The following is a 19,699-nucleotide window of genomic DNA, read 5'->3' as shown; positions in this document are numbered from 1 at the left end:
GATGGGGAAGGTGATGGTGTTGAAGAAATGTTGGCTAACATTTCAGATTGTTCTCTGGGAGATGGTGTGAGTATATGGACGTGCAGATGTACATTCTGTAGTATCTCTATCTATCTTACTAAGTTGGGGTGTTTGTGACTGTGCTAAATGTACTAATAAACTATATTTGTAAATACAAAAGAATTCCTATAGTGTGAGTGTTGCAGCTGTGCACATCGGGGTTTCAACTATATAATAATTTGAATAATACTGGGCCTGATCTTGGGGCAAGAACCTGGCAACCCTCAAAGTGATAACTGGGGGTTCTTAAGTAATCAGTATAATTAATACATAATCTAAAGATCAGGCAACAGAAGGATATATTATTCAACTCTTTCATCCTTGAACCTCCATGTCTACGTGACTTAATTCTTCAGTCATCTTTGATATTTTTCTGTTACGTCTGACTGCACTTTGACCTCTTGTGGTCACCCAGCTATTTTCGTAGCTTTCCCTTGCCAGTTATGCTATTGTGATGCATGTATATTATATACATAACTCATTACAGTATGGTGTAATGAGCAATCTCTTTGTAATGTTACTCAGTGTGCTTTCATAGAATCATAGAATATTAAGATTGGAAGAGATCTCAGGAGGTCATCTCGTCCAATCCCCTGCTCAAAGCAGAACCAACCCCAACTAAATCATCCCAGACAGGGCTTTGTCAAGCTGGGCCTTAAAAACCTCTAAGGATGGAGATTCCACCACTTCCCTAGGTAACCCATTCCAGTGCTTCACCACCCTCCTAGAGAAATAGTTTCTCCTAATATCCAACCTAGACCTCCCACACCGCAACTTGAGACCATTGTTCCTTGTTCTGTCATCTGCCACCACTGAGAACAGCCGAGCTCCATCCTCTTTGAAACCCGGCTTCAGGTAGTTGAAGGCTGCTATCAAATCCCCTCTCACTCTTCTCTTCTGCAGACTAAATAAGCCCAGTTCCCGCAGCCTCTCCTCGTAAGTCATGTGCCCCAGCCCCCTAATAATTTTCATTTTCCTCCCGTGGACTCTCTCCAATTTGTTCACAGCTCTTCTGTAGTGGAGGGATCAAAACTGGACGCAATACTCCAGGTGTGGCCTCACCTGTACCGAAAAGAGGGGAATAATCACTTCCCTCAATCTGCTGGCAATGTTTCTACTAATACAGCCCAATATGCTGCTAGCCTTCTTGGCAACAAGGGGATATTGCTGACTCATATCAAGCTTCTCGTCCACTGTAATCCCCAGGTCCTTTTCTGCAGAACTGCTGCTTAACCACTCGGTCTCCAGCCTGTAGTGTGCATGGGATTCTTCCTTCCTAAGTGCAGGACTCTGCACTTATCCTTGTTGAACCTCATCAGATTTCTTTTGGCCCAATCCTCCAATTTGTCTAGGTCATTCTGGACCCTATCCCTACCCTCCAGCATATCTAACTCTCCCCCCAGCTTAGTGTCATCTGCGAACTTGCTGAGGGTGCAATTAATCCCATCATCCAGATCATTAATAAAGATGTTGAACAAAACCAGCCCCAGAACCAACCCCTGGGGCACTCCGCTTGATACTGGCTGCCAACTGGACATTGAGCCATTGATCACTACCTGTTGAACCCGACAATCTAGGCAGCTTTCTATCCACCTTATAGTCCATTCATCCAATCCATATTTCTTTAACTTGCTGGCAAGAATACTGTGGGAGACCGTATAAAAAGCTTTGCTAAAGTCAAGATATATCACATCCACTGAGCCAGTTATCTCATCATAGAAGGCAATCAGGTTGGTCAGGCATGACTTGACTTTGGTGAATCCATGTTCATAGAATCATAGAATATCAGGGTTGGAATGGACCTTAGGAGATCATCTAGTCCAACACCCTGCTCAAAGCAGAACCAATCCCCAGTTTTTGCCCCAGATCCCTAAATGGCCCCCTCAAGGATTGAGCTCACAACCATGGGTTTAGCAGGCCAATGCTCAAACCACTGAGCTATCCCTTCCCTTGACTGTTCCTGATCGCCTTCCTCTCCTCCTTTAATAGCACTATTTTAAAGCACACTAGGGAAGCTTTAGTGTACACCAACAAGGGTCTCCATGGGCCTATGAATGTGCAATACATTAGCGTGCGTTAGAAATCACACTCCTGTAGTCCACATTACTGCTCTGTGTAACAAGCCTACAGATACAAGTTTCAGAGTAACAGCCGTGTTAGTCTGTATTCGCAAAAAGAAAAGGAGTACTTGTGGCACCTTAGAGACTAACCAATTTATTTGAGCATAAGCTTTCGTCAGCTACAGCTCACTTCATCGGATGCATACTGTGGAAAGTGTAGAAGATCTTTTTATATACACACAAAGCATGAAAAAATACCTCCTCCCACCCCACTCTCCTGTTGGTAATAGCTTATCTAAAGTCTCTAAACTCTCCTTACAATGTGTATGATAATCAAGTTGGGCCATTTCCAGCACAAATCCAGGTTTTCTCACACACACCCCCCCCCCACACACAAACCCACTCTCCTGCTGGTAATAGCTCATCTAAAGTGACCACTCTCCTTACAATGTGTATGATAATCAAGGTGGGCCATTTCCAGCACAAATCCAGGGTTTAACAAGAACGTCTGGGGGGGGGGGTAGGAAAAAACAAGGGGAAATAGGTTACCTTGCATAATGACTTAGCCACTCCCAGTCTCTATTCAAGCCTAAGTTAATTGTATCCAATTTGCAAATGAATTCCAATTCAACAGTTTCTCGCTGGAGTCTGGATTTGAAGTTTTTTTGTTGTAATATGTAATATGTTTTTTCATGTCTGTAATCGCGTGACCAGAGAGATTGAAGTGTTCTCCGACTGGTTCATGAATGTTATAATTCTTGACATCTGATTTGTGTCCATTTATTTTTTTAAGTAGAGACTGTCCAGTGTGACCAATGTACATGGCAGAGGGGCATTGCTGGCACATGATGGCATACATCACATTGGTGATGTGCAGGTGAACGAGCCTCTGATAGTGTGGCTGATGTTATTAGGCCCTGTAATGGTGTTATTACCAGGAGGAGAGTGGTTAGTCTCTAAGGTGCCACAAGTACTCCTTTTCTTTCTACAGATACAAGTAACCATTTCTAGTTCTTTTCCGGTGTTTACTACATAAACAATTTTGTATTGGGGGTGTTTTAACAATGTTTATCAGTTAAAATGTGAAATCAGAAGCCCTAAATGTAATGGACTAAATTCTGATCTCTATTACACTTGTTAACTCCCATTGATTTTAATATCTCACCAGGTGTACTGAACACAAATACTTTAAAGACGCTGATGGGCTCAAATACTACAGTAATGGTGAGGGATTTATAGATACCTATGACTACAGTAATCGAGAAAATAATAGGGCTGTCAATGTGTCTGACATACTCAGTATTAAAATAAAAATAAAGTTTTTTCTACGTGAGGTTTTCTTCATACATACATTTGGCAAAATATTGAAAATTCTGCATATTCCAAAACCCCATTAACTTTCAGTGGGGAAAAGGCTGTGAAACTTTCACAATATGTACTGTATTTTTAACTTTATTACTAATGCAGTCCAATAGGTGTGACTAGCTAAGTGACAATAACAGCTTTAGCTAGTGAAACACAGTTAAGATGTTATCTGCAGTACAAAATGGAACCATGGAACCTGGTTCTTCTCACACATATCCCAATTTAACTCCATTGACTTAAGTGCAGTTACTCCTGATTTATGTTGGTGTCAGTGAGAGGAGAATCAGGCCTCAGGTTTGTAACTGTGGCCCTGATCCTGCACCATACCCTGCATCAGGGCAAAGATCCACTTGCAAGGGTCCGACTGTAGGATCAGATCCCAGGTTAGAGAACAAGCATTTTGGACCAGGTTCCCTGACAGGACCGTACACCTCAGATGACACTTTGCAGGCTGATTAGCTCTGGACTATAGAGTCTCTAAACTTCACTGGCAAAGCAGGTGTGGAAGAATCATGTCCATTAACAAAGTGTAGGTTTAAAGAAACAAAAAAGTGTTGGTTTTTTTAGAGTATCTTTCCATTGACTGAAATGGGCCTTGGATCAGGGCAGAAAAGTTACCACAAATGTGTAATAAATTCAGAGAGTCATAGAAAAATAGAAATGTAGGGCTGGAAGGGATCTCAAAGGGTCATCTAGTTCATCCTCCTGTGCTGAGGAAGGACCAAGTAAATTTAGAACATCCCTGACCGGTGTTTGTCCAACCTGTTCCTAAAAGCCTCTAATAATGGGGATTCCACAACCTCCTTTGGCAGCCTATTGCAGTACTTAACTATCCATACAATTAGAAAAAAATTCCTAATATCTAACCTAGTAGTAGGAGCCTAATAGTAGGAGCATTGCCAGAAGATCGAGGGAAGTGATTATTCCCTTGTATTCGGCACAGGTGAGGCCACATCTGGAGTATGGCATCCAGCTTTGGGCCCCCCACTACAGAAAGGATGTGAACAAATTGGAGAGAGTCCAGGGGAGGGCAACGAAAATTATTTGAGCCCTGGGGCACATGACTTATGAGGAGAGGCTGAGGGAACTGGGCTTATTTAGTCTGCAGAAGAGAAGAGTGAAAGGGGATTTGACAGCAGCCTTCAACTACCTGAAGGGGGATTCCAAAGAGGATAGAGCTCTCTTCCAACCCTAATCTTCTATGATTCTGTGAACATAATTCTCCCATGCTGCAGATTGTGCTGATTATTTCTAGTTCCACCTTCACAGACATGGAGAACAATTGATCACCACCATCTTCTTTATAACATCCTTTAACATTTTTGCATACTGTTATCAGATCTTCTTTAGGTATTATATCACAAATTCCAAACCTTCCCGTATCTCTGAGACAACATTTTTACAAATATTTGCCTTCAAACTTGGTCACTCTTTGTTATACACATATAATGTTCAGAGAAGGTGATTGTCATAAAAGTATTTGAGAAAGAAACAAACTCAAAAAGCTGAGAGCACAAATGGATTAAGAGGCCGATCTCACTTCCAATAAAGTCAACAAAAAGACTTCTTTTGCATTCAGTAGGCTTTGAATCAGGCCGTAGGAGAGGATTAGATAGCACAGGTGTGAGAAGATACTTCTTAAGGAGTAATTAATTCATAAAATGGATGCTATCAAAGGACCCAATCCTGAAAGGTGCTGAATGCCTCCTGAAAGGTGCTAACACCATCAACACCCTCACGCCCAATGCACTGTATTCTGTAAACTTATGACACTACAGAATAACAAATGAACGAGGGCAAAGCTAAAATTATGGGAAAATATCAGGACTTCAAAATACTTCTCCAGCCGGAGTGGTAAGCCTTTGACATTTGTAAAGTAGTCTCAGACTCTCCTTTATGATGATTGACTACACTCTTCAGGTGGTACCACAGAAATCTACTGTGATGAAAGGTAACATTCCCATTGAGTCAAAAATACATTTTCCTCTTTAATGCAAGCAACTCTGTCTGGTTTACTTTTCAACCACAGTAATGTGATGATTCAAAGATAAGACTTGTGTGGTTGTTAAGTTGCCATAATGGATTTTAGAAAGATGAAAATCATATCAAATTTATGCAAGCTTTACAGCAGCTGTTCTGTGGAAATACATCTTAGTTATGGGGTAAAAATATCAAGCCATAACTTGTATTCTTATTTTTAAAAAATCTATTTTTTTAGTACCATACTTCATTGAGGTTAGTATTTATTTATAAGTTGGGTTTCACAGGGATATTGCACAGGAAATGGTTCTTGTTGACAGTGGTTATTAGAAAATACCTGCTTTTTATCTGTATTTCATATTTATCTGTATTTTTTATCTGTTGTTACCAGGACGCTATAAGTTATAGCTGAATACAGAAGGCACTCCCATTCTAGACCACTTTATTCCAGCACCTGTAATTATATGAAAAATAGGAATGACCCTTTTGGCTGAAATTTTTTCTGCCTAAAGTTGATTTTTTTTTTCAAACTGGGAAGATTGGCAAAATTCAGATTGGCTATTTTTTATTTACAGAAGCATGAGAAATGGCTATTTTTCATGCCTAAAAATATTCAGAAACTGTTGTTTTGTATTGGATAACTAAAACTGCTTTGTTTTAAAATTTTAAACTCGCAATTCTAAAAATTCTAGATGAAAAATAAAGAAGTTATATTTAAGGCCTCAGTCCTACAAACTTGCTTATCTTTACTCAATTGAGTAGTCCCATTGACTTCAATGAGATTGTTAATGCATACAATTAAACACATCCAAAAGTGTTTGCAGGAGCAGAGCGGAAATTTGGAAAGATGTTAGGCCATGTGACTGGAAAAACCCATGCTTAAAATTAAGCATGGATTTAAATTCCATTGACTTCAACAGGATTGAAGCACATGCTTAATTGTTTTTCTGAATTGGGATTATTTATGATCCTGGGCTTTAACTGGCAAACATTTGTATTACTGGTTTCTTTCTGCAACCCGTGCCTCGTCCCCCACATTCCTCCCCTACAACTGTGACAAATGTTCCATTGTTAACAAAAAGAATTTACAGAAAGGAAAAATTAATAATATATGATATTCTACACTTTTAGACAAATGCTGATCTCTTTGTTTTCAGTTCCATCTGGCAATCAATTAATATTAAATGAATATCATGATTATTTAAATCCACAAAACTATACCTTGGACTAAAGTGCTGTACCAAAGACTGAGGTGTTTTCAGGAAATAAAGCTGAGGGAACTGATAAATAGCCTTTGTGGCTGGCATACAGCTTGAAAATTCAGTAAGTATCTATTGACCATACCTGTACTGGCTCCATCACCGTAGTAACTGATCACTTCACAACCATTAATGGATGTATCTTCACAATGTATCTGTAAGACAGGGAGGTACTTGCCTCCATTATATAGAGATGCAAGTGACTTGCCCACGATCACATAGAGAATCTATGATGGCGAAAAGATTAGAACCCGTGCTGCCTGAGTCCCAGTCAAATATGTTAAGCACAAAACCACGATAGCTATCAAAGCAAAATGACTATAGCAACTATCAAAATGCAGTGATTATGCAAATCATTGTGCTCTGATTGGGTAATAAAAGCTATCAACCACTCAGACTTAAGGGGTTTGCATACTGTATGATTATTGAGAAATAAAAGTACTGTGATTATGCAAATCAGAACTCCTCAGCCAATAAGACTGAAGGATGCAAGAGAGAAAAATTTGTACATTTACACATCAATAACTATACAGTATCCCTGAGCACCAGTTAATATTATTTTTGTTATTTGTATTACAGTCGTGCCTACAGGCCCCAATCTGTATAATATAAAATATAATTGTTTTATTTTGGAATCTATTAGAAATCTTGACTCCTGCGGACATTATATTTTGGGTAGACAACAATGGGGATCTGAGTTGACTTTTTTATTTCCTATTAGTGCAAACATTTAAATAAACAAAAATTAAAATTAAATAAATAAACCCACAGATATTATGCATCAAATTAAATATAAATAGCATAATTACAATATTTAGCATTTATATAGTGTTTAATATTTTCAAAGGACTTCACTAAAATTAATTGATTAATACATGAACACTAATTAAGGCATTCTTTCTTTAACCAATTTAAGTGCACTCTAAGGCCCATTCTTGCATTCTTTGCACACCCAGAATTGCCACTGGCTACAACAGGATGTAAAAGGAATGCAGAATTTGTCCCCTGCTACCTTTATCCAGGTCTCTAGAACACGAGGCCTCATCAGGATGGTGCTGTGTGTCCAGCTTGCCCACAAGAACATAAGAACAGCCATGCTGGGTCAGACCAAAGGTTATCTAGCCCAGTATCCTGTCTTCCAATAGTGGCCAATATAAAGTGACCAGGCGTCCAGTTTTTGACTGCTACACCTGGTTGAAAAGGGTTCCTGGTGGCTCCGGTCAGCACCGCTGACTGGGCTGTTGACTGTCTAGTTGGTGGCGCTGTGCAGCAGGGCTGGCAGGCTCCCTGCTAGCCTTTGTGTTGCGCGGTTCCCGGGAAGCAGACGGCATGTCCCCCCTCCAGCTCCTACGCATAGGGGCAGTCTGGGGGCGCCGCATGCTGCCGCCACCTGAAGCACTGTCCCCACAGCTGCCATTGGCCAGGAACCTGTGGACAGGGCAGCGCGCAGACCCACCTGGCCGCGCCTTCGTGTAGGAGCCGGAGAGGGGACATGCCGCTGCTTCTGGGAGCTGCTTGAGGTAGCTTCCCTGACCCCCTCCTGGGCCCCAAATCCTGCCCTGATCCCCCTCCTGCCCTCCAAACCCCTCAATCCCAGACTGGAGCACCCTCCTGCACCCCAAACCCCTCATTTCCAGCTCCACCCCAGAGCCCGCACCCCCCAGTCAGAGCCTTCACTCCCCCGCACCGTGCCCCAACCCCCCTCCCCAGCCCAGAGCCCCCTCCCACCCTCTGAATCCCACAGTCCCAGCCCGGAGCACCCTCCTGCACCCCAAATCCCTCATCCCCAGTCCCACCCCAGAGCCCACACCCCAGCCGGAGCCCTCATTACCCGGCCCCCCACACCCCAACCCCCTGCCCCACCAGCCCTCTGAACCCCTCAGTCCCAGCCCAGAGCACCCTCCTGCACCCCAAATCCCTCAGCTCCAGCCCCACCCCACAGACTGCATCCCCAGCCAGAGCCCTCACACAGCCCTATGCCCCAACCTCCTGCGCCAGCCCTGATTCCCCTCCTGCACTCCAAACCCCTCAGCCCCAGCCTGGAGCCCCCTTCTGCACCCCAAATCCCTCATCCCTGCCCCCCCCCCGATGGAGCCCTCATCCCCTCCCGCAACCCAACCCCCTGAGCCAGCCCGGTGAAAATGAGTGAGTGAGGGTGGGGAGAGCGAGTGACAGAGGGAGGAGGGGATGGGATGAGTGGGGCCCGGGCCACAGAGGAGGGATGGGGAGGGTCAGGAGGCGGGGCAAGGGTGTTTGGTTTTGTGCCAGTGGAAAGTTGGCAACCCTAGGCCAATGCCAGGTGCTTCAGAAGGAATGCTTCAAAGAAGTGTCCCCTGGGCTGCTTGCGGCCCAATCAGCACGCAACCATGGGTAGCGCATGAACCGCTGGCTGCGGGAAGCTAGCCCCCCAGCCCTGCCCCAGCCACCTGAGGCCCCGCCCCTTCAGCCTGAGGACCTGCCGGAGCCCAGCTTCCCCCCCACACCAGAGCTGTCCCCCCCACCGTGGCCACAGGCCCAGTCCTGCAGCTAGCCCCGCAGACCCAAAGGAGTGCCAGAAAGGCGTGCGGCTTGCGGTCCCAGCCTCCCCAGCCCAGCGGGCAGAGGAGGCGGGAAGGCAGGCAGCGTGCGACCCCAGCCTCTCCAGCTCCGGAGCGCAGGTTGCAGCGCAGGAGGCTGCCGCTGGACTCGGAGCTGGCAGAACTCCTGGGAGCTGCAGCCACATGCAGGGAGTGTCATGGCAGGGGGCGGGGTCCCCTGGCTGTTTGGGGAGACAATGCCTCCCCCTGCTTATGCCACCCACCGCCTATGCACACAACTGTAGCCCATGTGACATCCTCAGGGCCAGTCAGGTAGTATATATATTTTGTGGATGCGGTCCACAAAACACACGCAGAGCTCCATATGAGGCACACAATGGTAACTAGACTGAGAACCACTGCTTCTGAGTATGGTTTTGCATCCCCCCCATCCCAGCTAATAGACACTGACAGACCTATGCTCCATGAATTTACATAGTTTTTTTTTAAACCCTGTTATAGTCTTGGCCTTTACATCATCTGGCAAGGAGTTCCACAGGTTGACTGTGTGTTGTGTGCGGAAATACTTCCCTTTGTTTGTTTTAAACCTGCTGCTTATTAATTTCTTTTGGTGACCCCTAGTTCTTGTGTTATGAGAAGGAGTAAATAACACTTCCTTATTTACTTTCTCCACACCAGTCATGATTATATAGATCTCTGTCATATCCCCCCTTAGTCGTCTCTTTTCCAAGCTGGAAAGTCCCAGTCTTACTAATCTCGCCTCATATGGAAGCTGTTCCATACCCCTAATAATTTTTGTTGCCCTTTTCTGATCCTTTTCCAGTTCCGATATACCGTTTTTGAGATGGGGCGACCAGACATGCACACAGTATTCAAGATGTGGGTGTACTATGGATTTATATAGAAGCAATATATTATTTTCTGTCTTATTATCTATCCCTTTCTTAATGATTCCCAACATTCTGTTAGCACATTCGAGATTTTTAAGAGCAGGTTAGACAAACACCTGTCAGGGATGGTCTAGATAATACTTAGTCCTGCCATGCATGCAGTGGACTGAACTAGATGACCTCTCGAGGTCCTTCAAGTCCTATGATTCTATGTCACAATGTTGGTATGTTGGTTAAATATATCTACTTACAGTGTATGTGAATCCTATATATGTAGCATGTGTTTTAATATTAAAATTATGAGAATTACTGAGCATAACAGCTAAAAATGGCATATTTGTATGTAGTCTTTGCAGAATTTGATTTTTAAAGACTTTCAACAGATATTGACGTTTATTTTTAAGCTTTTTATTTTATCAATTTAAATGTTCACAGTTGTGCAAAATTATAGGTTTTAAGTTTTGTTAAAATGTTTATCCATTTAAATTTTCACAGTTATGGAGGGATGTCAGACAATGGCCGGGGGGGGGGGGTGTTAGAAAATAATTATTTAATGATAGTGGATGTTGAGATTCAAAACGTTAAAGCTTTAAAACCTTAAAACACAAACTGTCAACATCGCACATCAAAGTATACAAAGTAAATAGCCTTAAAACACGCGCGAACACGTTCTCAGACAGCATTTTTCTTACTTTGCCAAGCTGTAAATTTTGATTATTATGGGTGGAAACATTTTTTCATGGGTTTGTGTCTGCGGTGAAATTGACAGTCACCGACCCTGACCAAAATTTCTATGGACACTTGGGGAGAAAAGTAGGGGGGGCTGCACCTTTTCATCCCACTGAAACAAGAGAGCTTTTAGCAGGGGAAGAATGGGATTTGCTGGGACACAGGGGCGGTCCCCCCTGAAAGGGGTCTGCGGGCAGGTACGGTGCCGGCGGGGTACCGGAGCATTCCCATTGCAGTGGGCTACACCAGGGCGCCCCACGGGCTTCGCTGGGGTCACAGCGCGGGGAGCCCGACCGACCCAAGCCGGGACCCCACCCTGTGTGAAGGCGAGGAAAAGCCGCCCTGACAGACAGACTCGGCAAATCGCTGCCTCCCTGCGAGGAGGCCCGCCAGGCTCGGTTCGTCCCTCCTCAAGCATAGCGGGGCCTCTCCCCGGGAGCAACGTGGGTTTCTCCTGCCCCTCAGGCGGCGGCTCCCGCCCCTCAGCCCGGGGCGGGCCGGCCGGCGGCTCCCGCCCCCCGCGCGCTCCCCGCCCAGCCCTGCCACGTCCCGGCCCCGCCCCGGCGGCGGGCTGAGCGCGCGGGGAGGCCGCGGCGGGGGCGGCGGCGGCGGCCATGGCCTTCACCCTGTACTCGCTGCTGCAGGCCGCGCTGCTTGTCGTCAACGCCATCGCCGTGCTGCACGAGGAGCGCTTCCTCCGCAACGGTGAGGGGCCCGCACCCCGGCTCGCGGAGAAACCCCCCCCTCACCCGCCCCTCGGGGCGTGCGGTCAGAGCCGCCGCCCGTGTGGGGTCGCTGCCTGCCCCCGGTGCCGGCGGGCGCCTCCCTTGGGTTGCCCCTGGGGACCGCGCCCAGGCCCGGGCTGCACGGGTGGTCGGGGATCATTCCCTCCCCCAGCGGGCGCTCGGGCATCTCCGGGCCCTTCCGCCCCTACCAGCAGCGCCGGGCCGGGCCTTCTCCGGCCGTTGTTTAAGCGGGGTGAGGTGGCCGGACCGGTCCCGCCGGAGCTGGCGGTTCCCTTTCCCCGGGTCCTGCTGCCGGCGTCGGCCCGCCCTGCCCGCTCGCCGGGCGGGCCCGTCGGAGAGCGGGAAGGCGTGGGCCTGCTTGGAGGGGAGGGCACCGCACGGCACTGGGGCTCACCTGCGGGCGTGTCCGGGCTGGGAAATGCTGGTGTGGGTTACAGCGTGCAGGGCAGGTGTCGCTCTGCCGGTGCCAGCCTCCGCATAGGAGAGAGACACGGGGGTGGTGGTGGTGATCTCTCGTATTGGGCCGCTCTTACTGGATTGCAGAATTACGGCTACGATCGTGGACTTCCAGAGACCTCCCTGACACTGGGGCACTGCAGCAGCCCAGCCACCGCCGGCAGCGGGGGACCCTCCCTAACGGAAAGCCCGCATCTGACCCACCACTGCTGCCAGCGCGGCCCCCCAAGCTGCCGTGGGTGGCAGGGCACCCTGGAACTCTCCGGCCGCCAGCGGTGGCGGTTGGATCCGGAGCTCTCCAGCCGCCGCGGATGGTGGGAGAGCCCTGCCCCTCGCCCCGGGTCCCCGCGACAGGGGGACCCAGGGATCTCCAGCCGCCATGGATGGCTGAGGGATGCTGGAGCTCCCCAGCTCCCACGGGTGGTGGGGCCCCTGCAGCTCCCAGCCCTGCAGGTGGTGGGGGATCTCCCCCCAGCTCCCACCAGTGGCGTCAGAGGGACCTGGAGCTTGCCACCAGTGGCGGTGGGGGGACCCTGGCAGCTACTTAGGGGGATCTCCCTCCAGCTGTTCAGCCACTGGGCTGGGGTGGGGGCCACAGCTCCCCACCACTGGGGCAGGGGGCTGGATCCTCCTCCCTCTCCATTTTGTCAGGGATGCTTTTAGTAAAAGTCACAGACAGGTCACGGCTTCCATGAATTTTTATTTATTGCCCGTGACCTGTCCATGACTTTTATTAAAAATATCCGTGACAAAATCGTAGCTTTATGTATAATGCATTATAATATGTGTTAACTAGTGCTGTGTCAGACTGGATCTAGCTCCCGGCACGTGTCTAGACTAAGAAAATAGGTCATATTTAAAAGCATATTAGTTACCATGCTCTGAATCATTAGTGTAGACAGGGTTTAACACCTTTAAAAATGTTAACTGGTCATGGTCAACTTTAGGGAGGGAATAACAGGTTTTTAACAGGATCTGTTGCCGTACTCTAGATGGGGCCATGATGTAAACACGGCCTGCTGTGTTTAAAGTTGTCAGATGGTATACCTGTGACCAGCTAATACAATTTTAAACACAGCAGACCTTGTCTACACTGGATGCTAAATTACATATAAACCAGTGTTTTAAAAAAATAAGCCCTAGTTGTAAATCATGCTAAGGAAACCTCTAGTACAAATGGAAAACCAAGACTGTAGTCCTCCTGGTTAAGGGATTTTATGCCCCCACACTTCCCAGTACTCAGTCTCCCTTGTTGAACAAAATATTACTGATAAATATTTTGATATCCTGTAACGTGTCACAGATTGAAGTGTCATTAGAGGAGGTTTTGGAATTAATTGATAAACTTAAGAGTAACAAGTCAACGGGACCGGACGGCATTCACCCAAGAGTTCTGAAAGAACTCAAATGTGAAATAGCGGAACTATTAACTATGGTTTGTAACCTGTCCTTTAAATCAGCTACTGTACCCAATGACTGGAAGATAGCTAATGTAATGCCAATATTTAAAAAGGGCTCTAGAGGTGATCCCGGCAATTACAGACGGGTAAGTCTAACGTCAGTACCAGGCAAATTAGTTGAAACAATAGAAAATAATAAAATTGTCAGTCACATAGAAGAACGTAAATTGTTGGGCAAAAGCCAACATGGTTTCTGTAAAAGGAAATCATGTCTTACTAATCTATTAGAGTTCTTTGAAGGGGTCAACAAACATGTGAACAAGGGGGATCCAGTGGACATAGTGTACTTAGATTTCCAGAAAGCCTTTGACAAGGTCCCTCACCAAAGGCTCTTACATAAATTAAGTTGTCATGGGATAAGAGGGAGGATCCTTTCATGGATTGAGAACTCGTTAAAAGACAGGGAACAAATTGTAGGAATAAATAGTAAATTTTCAGAATGGAGAGGGGTAACTAGTGGTGTTCCCCAAGGGTCAGTCCTAGGACCAATCCTATTCAATTTATTCATAAATGATCTGGAGAAAGGGGTAAACAGTGAGGTGGCAAAGTTTGCAGATGATACTAAACTGTTTAAGATAGTTAAGACCAAAGCAAACTGAAGAACTTCAAAAAGATCTCACAAAACTAAGTGATTGGGCAACAAAATGGCAAATGAAATTTAATGTGGATAAATGTAAAGTAATGCACATTGGGAAAAAATAACCCCAACTATACATACAATATGATGGGGGCTAATTTAGCTACAGCTAATCAGGAAAGAGATCTTGGAGTCATCGTGGATAGTTCTCTGAAGACATCCACGCAGTGTGCAGCGGCAGTCAGAAAAGCAAACAGGATGTTAGGAATCATTAAAAAAGGGATAGAGAATAAGATGGAGAATATCTTATTGCCCTTATATAAATCCATGGTACGCCCACATCTTGAGTACTGTGTACAGATGTGGTCTCCTCATCTCAAAAAAGATATACTGGCATTAGAAAAGGTTCAGAGAAGGGCAACTAAAATGATTAGGGGTTTTGAGCAGGTCCCATATGAGGAGAGATTAAAGAGGCTAGGACTTTTCAGCTTGGAAAAGAGGAGACTAAGGGGGGATATGATAGAGGGATATAAAATCATGAGTGGTGTGGAGAAAGTGAATAAGGAAAAGTTATTTACTTGTTCCCATAATATAAGAACTAGGGGCCACCAAATGAAATTAATGGGCCGCAGGTTTAAAACAAGTAAAAGGAAGTTCTTCTTCACACAGCGCACAGTCAACCTGTGGAACTCCTTGCCTGAGGAGGTTGTGAAGGCTAGGACTATAACAGGGTTTAAAAGAGAGCTAGATAAATTCATGGAGGTTAAGTCCATTAATGGCTATTAGCCAGGATGGGTAAGGAATGGTGTCCCTAGCCTCTGTTTGTCAGAGGGTGGAGATGGATGGCAGGAGAGAGATCACTTGATCATTACCTGTTAGGTTCACTCCCTCTGGGGCATCTGGCATTGGCCACTGTCGGCAGACAGGATACTGGGCTGGATGGACCTTTGGTCTGACCCAGTATGGCCATTCTTATGTTCTTAATGTGAAAGCTTCAAATTATTCAAATTAAGGCACACAAGCCATAAAACCATCATGATACCTTTTATAGATATTAAAGGGATTTAATATGAAAGGTCTGGGAGGCATCATGAATCTACGCAACTTCAGATATATCACTACTTTGCATTTGGTCGTGTGATTGCCTCACATCATGCTCTTGTCTGAGTGATGGAGAGTGGAATGTGTGCAGGAGTCTTTTAGCCATGTATGATTATGAGTTGGTTTCTTCTATTAAATGGTCAGTAATATTGAAGTATCCAGCAAACTAGGTAGTTTTGTTCGACTCCAGGAATTATTTGAAATTAAATGGTGTATTTCTCTTAGATAAATTCTGAGATTCCTGAGGTGCTGGAATGTTGTGTGCAATAAACTTAGTTTATTTGATCTTCCAATTTCTCACCCAATCCAAAGGCCAGAGCATCCATTCCTGCTATAGGTGGAATTCCTATTGAAATCTGTGTGAGTTCTCTGTACAGGGGATTTATAGGATTGACACAATCCCTTGTAAGTATCTGGCAGCATTACAGGTTCTGTAAATAATATGAAATGTAGCCTTTGTACTTTCAAACCGTTCATGTATCCAAGCATGTGTTTCTTATCATGTATTTGGGATAATAAAAGTATGTAACCATTAGGAAGAATCCATTGTAAGTAGTTCCCAACCTTGGTGTGTTGGAGATGCACCTGGCGCACACTTTGTGTTTGATAGCATTGCTGTTTTTGTCGATTCCTTCTCCATCCCTCTTGTCTGTTCTCTCTGTTTCTTCTTGTCTCTCTTTTTGCAATTTTTTGTTCATTTTTATTTTTGTTCCTAGTATCTTGCTCCCAGATCTCTCCTCAATTTCTCTGCCTCGTTCTCTCCTTTGCCTCTCTGTAAAACCCAAGTCTCTAAATTGCAACTTAGATTTGTACTGTACTAGACAAAAGAGCAACCATCCCAAGCTTTGAACACCCTTGACAAACTTTTACCATACATCTCATAAAATAAATAGACTCCAGGAATTTGTTGGGTATAGGATTTCTCTGTGATGGGCCAAACTGGGATTGTTGGTAAGTATGCTGGTGGCTTCCCTTCTCTGCTCTTCCCCAGTGGATTCATGCGGGGGACACAATTGGTTTGGGCCACTTTGTGCTGTGCTGGGATCAGGGAATAAGCATTCTGAGTAGGTTCTTGCTCAAAGAGAAGAATCCAGGCATAGCAATTTCCAGACTGGATCAGACCAGTTGTCTGTCTAGTTCAGTATCCTGACTGTGACAGTGAACCGACCAGATTTGTGACCCTTCTTATAAAGGAAGCCTCTTGTGGATAATTATGTAATAACCAGCCCCTAAAGGGAAAGTTTCTTCCAAACCCCCATCAGTGTTTGGTTTAGATCCTGAAGCATAAGGGGATTCCTTAGTAAGAAAAAAATCCTGTCCTTTCTAATTTAACTGTGGATCTTCTCATCTATATAGCTGTTTAATCCTTAAAAATAAATGAATAACTCTTGCTAAAACCTTGACCTTAAGGTTTTCTTGTGGCAATGGGTTCCACAGGCTGTGATGTGTATTTTTAAATCCTTTTATAAGTTTTAAATTCGTTGCCTGTTAATTGTATTCAGTCACCCCTTGTTTTTGTATTGCAACCAGTTTACTTTCTTTTTGCAGTTGATTGTTTTGTGTACTTCGGAGGTGCCTCCTTTTATTTGTCTCCTCTCCAAACTAAAGAGATGCATTCTTTTCAAACTTTGTTCATATGGAAGTATTTCATACCTCAGTCATATGTCACGTCTCTAAACCCTCTCTGTTTCTGCTGTATCTTTTTTCTTTGTGAGTGACTGATTCCAGGTCAGGGTATACCATTTATTTATATAATAGTGTTGTTATAGTTTCATTATTTTTTTCTGTTGCATTCTTTATATGTTCTAACACCTTCTTTGTTTTTTAAATACTACTGCATGTTGAGCAGGGGTTTTTATGATGCTATCCCCAATGATACACAGAACTTTTTCCTGAGTGGCTAGTTCATTTAGAATCCAGCAATATATAAGAGCAGTTCAAATTATTCCTTCCAATGGGCGCTGCCTTGCATTTGTCAACACTTAATTTAATCTGTCATTGTGCTATGCATATGTCTAACTCTTTTGAGTCCCTCATGGACATTTGTAGTCCTGACTAACTTAGCCTTGTCCTCTGAAAATTTGGCTGTCTCGCTCTTCACTCTTTTCTCCAGTTCATTAATAAATATATTAAAAAACACCTTGGGGTACAAATATTCCTCCTCTTTGTTTTCTGTCTCCTAGCCAGTTGAGTCCTTAATAGGACTTCATCACTCACCCCATGATTACTCAGTTTCCTCAATAGTCTCTTGTGAGGTTTGTCAAAGGGTTGTGTTTTTTTTTTGAAGTCCAAATACATTGTCAATCAGTTCTCCTTTATCCACTTCTGACACGCTCTGTGAATTGACATAGGTTAAATAGGCACACTTTTCCTCTACTATTATGTTCATTTAGGTGTTTTATCATTCTCTCTTCACTCATTTCAACTGATTTACCTGGTCCCAAAGTAAGGCTTACTGGTCTGAAATCTGATTTCATCATCATGTTAGGACTTTACTAGTGGCTGAAAGTAATCTTTTTGCAAGATAGATCAATTTCTAAATTTGCTAATAATATAAGTGTGTGATTTTTTTCAATATGGTTTAACAATCTTTGTGTTATACAGTTGGCTGGGGAACAGAGCAAGGGATTGGCGGATTCGGAGAAGAACCAGGAATTAAAGCACAGCTAATGAACCTTATTCGATCTGTGCGAACAGTCATGAGGGGTAAGATGAAAAGAACAGTTTAGTTAGGTACTTACTGTGTGTTTTTAATGAACCAGGCCAAGGCACCTGAATGAGGACTTTTGCCTCCTTAATACAGGCTTCATTTGACCCTTTTTCCATATTTACCATCAGACCCCCCGGCTATCGTTTTTACTCATTATTTTCAATCAGTTCTCTCCGATCCTCTCCCTAAGCTGCTTGGTGAAAAATGCATGGATTATCCTTCTGATTGACTCTTAAGAGGGAAGGTGCAGGTCACATGATTAATGGCCATGTGCAGCACCAAAGGCTTGATACAGCAGAAAATACCCACTGCCTTCCACGCCACGCAGGCTTGTAATGTTGGCTCTGCAGCAGGCCATTCTAACCATATGTGTGCTCAGCCTATCATAAAAGCAATTTTCCCCCCTTTCCTGTACCCCAAAACACAAAAAATCCTACAGTTCTGTAATGGAAAGCTGTGCAACTGCCTCAGGGAAAGAAGAGTTTATGTAATTTTTTTACCTTCCATACTTCATAAACTGTGACCATCCAACCACCCTTCATTGTGATAGCTAGAATTATTGTATCTCCATCCCCTGTATAAAATTAAACCTTAAAAAAGGGGTGTGGTAGGAGGAGCCCCAATTACTCACCGACTGCAAGAGCTGATCCCACCATGAGTTGGACTCTTCATTTCCTCCTTTTCCTCCCCTCTCTCCAATTCTCTTCTCACCTTCCTCAGATCTGCTTTGGAAATGGGGCTTTGGGAGTCAGGGGACCAATAGGCAACAAAAAGGGCTGTGTGACTGATTTAAACTCTTTCAATGACTTTTCAGTCATCAGGAAAACAAGCTGCCTGGCTGTTAGTGTCATGAGTTTTGCCTAAACAACGTATTTGGCAACAAGATGACATCAGCTAGTTCCTAGAAAAAGGGCCTTTGTAGAATTCTGGGCTAGTAAGGAGATACTTACTTCTCCAGATAGAAAGTAATCTATATCACTAGACAACAAAAGCCCTGGAAACATTTTATAGGCCAGCATCCACCGAGATTGTGTTCTGCATGATCGCACAGGAATCTTGATATTCCAAAATAGTAGCAGTGAGAATTAGCAATTCATCACTGACCTGGCTCTCAATTCTTACTTAAAGCATCATAATTCAGTTGATTCACATACAAAGTGTGAGTGGTGAGTGAAATCACAATAATTCCTAGCAGTCTTAAATGTAAGTGGGGCCTGGATGGTTCAGGAGAATGTTCAGTGAAAATACAGGGCTCCTTCACTTCTAGTTTACTGATACATGTCCAATCCATGTTGATAGTAGCTAGAGGCTATCATCTGATGGCTGTTAGACAGCATACGTTAAATACAGCTTGTACTTCTGCTTCCTATTTTGTTCTTTGTATCTTGGCTTGTTGGCCCCAGAACATTTCACAGACTCTCAGTTTGCATAACCAAATTAAATTTGAAAAAAGCAGTAACTAACTCCCTGTTTAATGGGTATTTTCCAGGCTCTCTGATTATATGCCATTCTGTGCCTGTCCAGTGTAAAAAGAGAATGTCCATAATTTTTTTTTCTTTTTTCACAGTGCCATTAATAGCCGTGAACTCGATTACAATTGTGTTGCTCTTGCTATTTGGTTGAAGACCATCTGTTGAAAATGAGTTTTAGGACATCTGAAGTGGAGAGGCCGCCCACCACCACTATGGGTTTATTGGATCCAACATGGCTTAGCTGTCAAACTTGACATTCAATTTAAAATAATAAAGACACAATTTCTATTTATCTTA

General features: G+C 44.4%; 1 protein-coding gene across 1 annotated transcript; it reads left to right on the top strand.

Moving 5' to 3' along the window:
• The first annotated feature begins 11,420 nt into the window (after window positions 1-11,420).
• On the top strand, window positions 11,421-19,699 carry IER3IP1 (immediate early response 3 interacting protein 1). The gene is made up of 3 exons (XM_037902479.2): window positions 11,421-11,585; window positions 17,825-17,926; window positions 19,498-19,699. Exons 1-3 carry the CDS (start codon window positions 11,495-11,497, stop codon window positions 19,551-19,553), a joined length of 249 nt encoding a protein of 82 aa, XP_037758407.1. The 5' UTR covers window positions 11,421-11,494; the 3' UTR covers window positions 19,554-19,699.

This window comes from Chelonia mydas, chromosome 5 (assembly GCF_015237465.2).
Source record: "Chelonia mydas isolate rCheMyd1 chromosome 5, rCheMyd1.pri.v2, whole genome shotgun sequence".
Taxonomy (NCBI): domain Eukaryota; kingdom Metazoa; phylum Chordata; order Testudines; family Cheloniidae; genus Chelonia; species Chelonia mydas.
The sequence above is the reverse complement of the archived record's forward strand: the minus strand, read 5'-3'. Positions and strand labels throughout refer to the sequence as shown.